This window comes from Austrofundulus limnaeus, unplaced genomic scaffold (genome assembly GCF_001266775.1).
Source record: "Austrofundulus limnaeus strain Quisiro unplaced genomic scaffold, Austrofundulus_limnaeus-1.0 Scaffold266, whole genome shotgun sequence".
NCBI classification, from domain to species: Eukaryota; Metazoa; Chordata; class Actinopteri; order Cyprinodontiformes; family Rivulidae; genus Austrofundulus; species Austrofundulus limnaeus.
The window spans coordinates 707,052-713,538 of NW_013952668.1; the positions used below are offsets into that span (position 1 = coordinate 707,052).

Here is a 6,487-nt window from a genome sequence, read left to right on the forward strand (position 1 = left end):
TACTCTCAGATCTGGTAGTACTCTCAGGTCTGGTAGTACTCTCAGATCTGGTAGTACTCTCAGATCTGGTAGTACTCTCAGGTCTGGTAGTACTCTCAGGTCTGGTAGTACTCTGAGTCCTGGTAGTACTCTCAGATCTGGTAGTACTCTCAGGTCTGGTAGTACTCTCAGACCTGGTAGTACTCTCAGGTCTGGTAGTACTCTCAGGTCTGGTAGTACTCTCAGGTCTGATGGTACTCTGAGTCCTGGTAGTACTCTCAGATCTGGTAGTACTCTCAGGTCTGGTAGTACTCTCAGGTCTGGTAGTACTCTCAGGTCTGATGGTACTCTGAGTCCTGGTAGTACTCTCAGGTCTGATGGTACTCTCAGATCTGGTAGTACTCTCAGGTCTGGTAGTACTCTCAGGTCTGGTAGTACTCTGAGTCCTGGTAGTACTCTCAGATCTGATGGTACTCTGAGTCCTGTAGTACTCTCAGGTCTGGTAGTACTCTGAGTCCTGGTAGTACTCTCAGATCTGATGGTACTCTGAGTCCTGGTAGTACTCTCAGGTCTGGTAGTACTCTCAGGTCTGGTAGTACTCTCAGGTCTGATGGTACTCTGAGTCCTGGTAGTTGGACAAGTCTGGACAAGTCCTGAAGGATCCACCTTGTAAACCCTGAYCTGCTCTGAGGACACTCATGTGTTCATATAATCATGTTTTCATTGATTTATTTCTGATTAACCMGTTTTTATCAGTTTCACAACAATCACTTTAATCATTATAATCCCATCAAAACCAGCTCAAATATGAAGAAAAGTAGCTGAAACCTGCAGAAAACAGCTAAAATATGCTGTTTTTAGGCTAATTTCCTCATAAACCTTACCAAAGATTGTTTTATAATCTAATAAAATAATCTTCTCTTTCTGTTTTTACATGTATTTGGTGAAACAAACAGCCTGACGGTGCTGATCCAGCGACATGTGAGCTGGACTTTCCCCGGAGAATCCCACTGACCTCTCCGACAGTCGCAGTCCCTCCTGCCCGCCCTGCTGCTGCCTCTCTCGGGGTCGCTCCTCCTCCGGAGCCGCTCCTCGCTGGCCGGGACTCTCCGGGCCGGGCACAGGGGACAGGCCGCCGAGCTGCCGCCGGGCCGACGCTCCGCGCAGGCCGCGCACCTCTTCGCCCCGCTGTCCGGAGGGTTGGACCCGGACCGGCACCCGGCTGCTCCGGGGCCGGGCGCTAACCGGGACATGTCGGCTGGGGTCGGGCCGGAGAGATGTTCGACTAGCCCCGCGGTCGCCATCTTTCCTGGTCTTCTCTCTCCGCTCCGCTCTCAAAACAAACCCCGCCCCTCCGCCCCGAGCAGCGCGAGAGCACGGTGAACGCGCGTGAAGCCCGCCGGCCTGATCAGATTTCAAAATAAAACCAGAGACTTTTTAACAAAAGGCTCTAAACTAAGTCATCATAGCTGGACCACAATGGAAACAAGCTTTATGCTTTATTGTGTTATCCATTTATATTAATGTTGCTGTATATTGTATGCAGTGCCATTTATATAATAAATAAAATGAACGAATGATAATCAGGTTAATCCAATTTTAGATTTTCTTCTGGCTTTGTGAAACGTCTCATTTTACATGTTTGTTTTTCTCCTGCTTACATGATAAAAGAAAAAAASCATTAACTCCACTATTCTTCTAAACCTGAAGCAGGAGCTGAATTTTCTCTCCAAAGCAGCATTTACTGAGATCATGATTTAAAAAATAAAGTCCTGTAAAAAAGCTAAAACACTCTATCCAATCCTCCAGAATAACAACTTTTAAACTCCTACATCCACTCCATSACTCTGTCGATGTAAATATAAACAGATAAATAATAACAGGTCATGGTTTTGTAAAAGTTTTTATACAATATTTTCTTTGCGCTCCTTTGAAGTATTTTATTTTGAAATGCTCGGTGTATTCCGGTTGTAGCTGCGCAACCGGAAGCTGATAAACTTCGTGGCTGACAGTGGGATTGTTACACAGGTGAGCACAGTCAGACAGGTGGAATGAGCTGAATGAAGCAGAAATGATGATTTTAAACTGAATCTTAGAATAAATTCATGTTTTGTATCAAACCGCGGCTCCGTGGATTCAGCAGATCACAGCTGCAGGCTGGGACAGGCCTGGATCTGCCTGCAGCTGACTGCATTTCATCAAAACAATCAGCCGAATTGACAGGGAGCCTCTGTAGTCTGTAATGGACCCAAGTTTGTTCTGACAACAGTAACTGGACCTCTGGAGAACCAAGGAAAGATTAAAATCAGGGAGATTCTCGACCAGGTTCTGCAACGTTTCACTTTGTGGAAGTCAGGGAGTCCTTCAGTCGTTAAAAACATTTTAACAGCAACATAACATCTCTGGTTTTTATAAATACACTGAGTTTGTTCTGACTGGGTTCTCTTCTGGTCCTGTTTCAGTTCTGGATGCAGGTCAGCAGGCCTCTGGTGGAGGTGGTCCGCCTGGGCCTGGTGTCCTACCAGGAGGGTCTGCGGCTGCAGCAAGTCTATGTAAACCGGCTCCGGTCCAGTCCGGCTCACGCCCTGCTGCTGTGTGAGCACCCGCCCGTCTACACCACCGGGATCCGACACGAGCCGTARCCCGGTGCCCTGCTGGACCGGCTCCGGCTGCTGGGGGCCGACGTGCACCGCGCCAACCGAGGAGGACTCATCACCTTCCACGGCCCAGGACAGCTGGTCTGCTACCCGGTTCTGAACCTGTGCAGTTTCAAAAAGGTCAGAAGTTAGCCGCGTGAGGTCAGGGACGTGTTTGGACTMGTTGTAACGTCGGTTCTGTCCTGTCAGAGTGTCCGTTGGTACGTGGGTCAACTGGAGCGGACCATCATCACCCTCTGCAGCAGGTTCGGCGTGGAAGCCACGACCTCTCCTCACACCGGAGTTTGGGTCGGAGACCAGAAGATCTGCGCCATCGGTAGGTCCGCCCGGCTTTGTTTCCCTGTGAGGGTCTGTGTTCGAGGCGTTCCCTCAGTCCACCTCTGTTGTCTCGTGGTCAGGGGTCCACTGCGGCCGCTACGTCACGTCTCACGGTCTGGCTCTGAACTGCAACACTGACCTGTCCTGGTTCGGCCACATCGTGCCGTGCGGCATCGAYGGGAAGGGCGTGACGTCGCTGAGCCGCCAGCTGCAGAGGGACGTCAGCGTGGAAGAGACCGTCCCTCACCTGCTGGACGCCTTCACACAGCATTTCACCTGTCGGCTGACGGACGGGGACACACCTGAGTCTGAAGAGGACAGCGGCYTSTCGTCGGCGTAGAGGTGTATGAAGTTATGTGCTGAACAATGTGCAGAAGCAGAATGAATTATAGTTTCACACTATATATAAAGTTTATTAAATATACCTKATTTATTAACGACAGAACCGATGAGAACAGAAAGATGTTTAAAAACCATTTCCTTCACAAACAGAAACACAAATCTTTCTGAAAATCCCTCCTGGTCTGAAGGTTTTGATCTGAAACTGAATTTTGTTTATTTAAAAATATTAAACATGTTTTTCTTATTTGTTGAACTCTTTTAATTTGAGTCAAACACATTCAGAGGGAAAAAGCTTGGATTAACTCTGTAACCTGCTAGGACCCTTCAGGTCCACGTTTAAACCAGCAGAACCCGTCTCAGTGAAGATCAGCTTCTAAATCAGATCCTGTTAACATGTCAGGTGTTTCAGATTTCACTGCAAACATCCGTCAGTGTTTTATTCATTTTTCAGGGTTCCTGCACATCCTTAAAACACCTTAAAAGGCATTGAATTCATCGATCCAAAGTTAAGGCCTTAATTAGCCTTAAAATGACTTAAATCAATCTTTCAAAAGTCATAAAATGTCAATAGGATGGTGTTAATCATCTAAATATTAAAATAATTGGCAATATTTATTTTTAAAAGTATTCACATGCTGACATTCCTCTGACATCACTTCCTGTTATTTCACATGTAAATATCTCAACAACCGTRRGTCTGCGCATCGTCAAATTCATTTTGTAACATGTTAATGTTGTCTTTCCAAAAATGTTTTCACATTTCTTACAAAAAATTGATATAATAGGCACTTTAAGGTTTCATCGACAGCAAATTGGGGTTGAGACCCCACTATGGGTCCTAKACTTCCAGATTTTGGGTCGTTGGAGGATTTCCAGGAATTAAATCAAGTTTTAAACTGAAAGTTTTTGTTATATTTGACAAAAGATCAGTTAGATGTGGTTAAAATAATTGGTTTATTAGGAATATTTCAATACTTCAGCCAAAAATACTTTGATTCATGAGTTTATGCCAGTTTTTTTTTTGTCCTTTGTTTTTTATTGTGAAATTGGTGTTAAATTAAATTTCATTTGGCATTAAAATGTCTTCAATTTAACCTGCTTTAAACTGTAGGAACCCTGGTTTGGAAAACTGCCTGAACTGAGTCAGCACTGCACCGGAAGTAAATGTTATCTTTTAAATTAATTATTTTTTATTAAAGAACAAAGAACACACAAAATGATACAATGCACGAACAATATGGTGTATTTCAAAAAACAAACTTGCGAATGATAAGGATGGGTGCAAATAAAGATGAGAAATGATCAAATAAAGAAAGAAATAAAGAACAGAACAAACAAAAGTCTAGTGTTTAGATGTTAAATCATACTCTTTAATTAAAGAGCACAGATTGTGGGCATATTTAGTGTGCATCACTTTAAGAGAACTGCAGTAGAAAATAAAATCATTGTGAAAATAACAGAAATTTGGTTTAACCTTAAGATATTTAGCTTTATGGATGAAAAAAMTCCCCAGAATGATAATAGTGTTGATGAGAAAGTCACTGTTGTTATTGTCCATAATAAGGCCATAAATTATATTGTTTTCAGAGAACATTTGGAGACTGGGAACTGTGGGAAATAACCAGTCAAACATATCAGAACATATGTTTCAACACCAAACCTCTGAAGAATAAAATAATTAAACTGATATAATCTATTTAAAGTTTTATAGTGGATTTCTCTCTTTGGCTCTTGGTGCAGTCGGAAAATGTGAATATTGTTCTTGATTGATCATTTGGCTGATTGATTTTTAAACTATGTAATTTAAGTGTTTTAAACTAGTGGGACTTAAAATGTAACGTTAAAAATAAAAATAAATATTTTTCAAGTTTTAAAATATGTACTTTTTGCAAACCGGAAGTGATTACTGTAACCGATTTTTTTTTTTGTGTGAATAAAAATCATTTTTATTTATAAAACYGTTTGTCGGTGTAAACAGATCGGTTAATAGTCTGTGTGAGGAGCTACACATGCATATTTATATGTTTGTTTATGTCTGATGATCGTTCAGATTAGCTAACTGTGGCTAACTTTGCAGCGGAGGCGGAAGGGGCGGAGTCTCGGTTGACGCGCAGCCGCAGTGAGAACAACCCGGTGAGAGTCCGGAGAGAAGAGTGGACCAGCAGCCTTCTCTCCACCTGTTCGCTTCTGTCTGATGGCCGAACCGTAGCCCGGTGGTGTCGGTTAGCATGGAGGATAGCGGAGGCCCCGGGGACCTGAACGCCAACACGGCWTGTCAGAGCACCGGGGACCCGCAGCTGGACACGGCTGTGAACCTGTGGTTAACCTGGGACAAGGTGAGTGCCCCTGGCTGCTGGAGCTACCTGAGCGACCGTTATCATGTCTCTGTGAGGACAGTAATGTCCTCTGCTCTGTCCTGAAATAAACTTTGACTTTAACTGGTSACTCACCTGAGCAGGACACCAAACCAGGTGTTGTGTTTTTTACAGTGTTCTGTAGAAGTTGGTACACCTGGTTTTAGGTGTTTGTCATCGAGCTGGAAGCAGTTTCACCAGAACAGCTGCTGAAGGACTGAAACACTTTAAACCTGATTTAATCTGCTGATAAACTGGATTATTTTAGTTGAACTGTATAAAACCTGAAGCTCCAGGGTGGTCCAGGGGAGGTCTGGGTCCGGGTCAGACCAGTCTGGTCTGCAGATTAATAATCTGGGTTATCAGGAGGTTTTTACAGCAGGGTGACTCAGCTACATGAGACAGGATAAATGCCTGCAGTCAGAGGAGAAATGTGGGATTATAATCCCATCTTCAGCTTCAACAGTCAGCAGGAGAAACATCTGGAACCAGGTTAATCACAGAGGAACATCTGGAACCAGGTTTATTAATCGCTGAGGAACATCTGGAACCAGGTTTATTAATCTCAGAGGAACATCTGGAACCAGGTTTATTAATCACTGAGGAACATCTGGAACCAGGTTTATTAATCGCTGAGGAACATCTGGAACCAGGTTTATTAATCTCAGAGGAACATCTGGAACCAGGTTTATTAATCACTGAGGAACATCTGGAACCAGGTTTATTAATCGCCGAGGAACATCTGGAACCAGGTTTATTAATCGCTGAGGAACATCTGGAACCAGGTTTATTAATCGCTGAGGAACATCTGGAACCAGGTTTATTAATCGCTGAGGA

The 6,487-nt window shown here is 43.9% G+C and overlaps 3 protein-coding genes across 5 annotated transcripts in view; 2 read left to right on the forward strand and 1 right to left on the reverse strand.

Moving 5' to 3' along the window:
* rnf169 (ring finger protein 169) overlaps window positions 1-1,582 on the reverse strand; it is an 8,155-nt gene extending 6,573 nt beyond the window's left edge. The window contains exon 1 of the mRNA XM_014020806.1: window positions 995-1,582. Coding sequence (XP_013876260.1) covers window positions 995-1,283 — 289 coding nt within the window. The 5' untranslated portion in view covers window positions 1,284-1,582. The remainder of the gene's footprint in view (window positions 1-994) is intronic.
* A 358-nt stretch (window positions 1,583-1,940) lies between these two features.
* lipt2 (lipoyl(octanoyl) transferase 2) lies at window positions 1,941-3,540 on the forward strand. Of its 3 annotated transcripts, none has more exon segments than XM_014020808.1 (4): window positions 1,941-2,007; window positions 2,442-2,756; window positions 2,826-2,952; window positions 3,035-3,540. In XM_014020808.1, coding segments are annotated over 3 exon segments (696 nt in total). In that variant the 5' UTR covers window positions 1,941-2,007; window positions 2,442-2,447; the 3' UTR covers window positions 3,295-3,540.
* A 1,836-nt stretch (window positions 3,541-5,376) lies between these two features.
* Window positions 5,377-6,487, forward strand: part of pgm2l1 (phosphoglucomutase 2-like 1) — a gene marked incomplete at its 3' end in the record, with an annotated part of 13,144 nt that continues 12,033 nt past the window's right edge. The window contains 1 exon segment of the mRNA XM_014020810.1: window positions 5,377-5,632. Within this exon segment, the coding sequence (XP_013876264.1) occupies window positions 5,525-5,632 (108 nt within the window).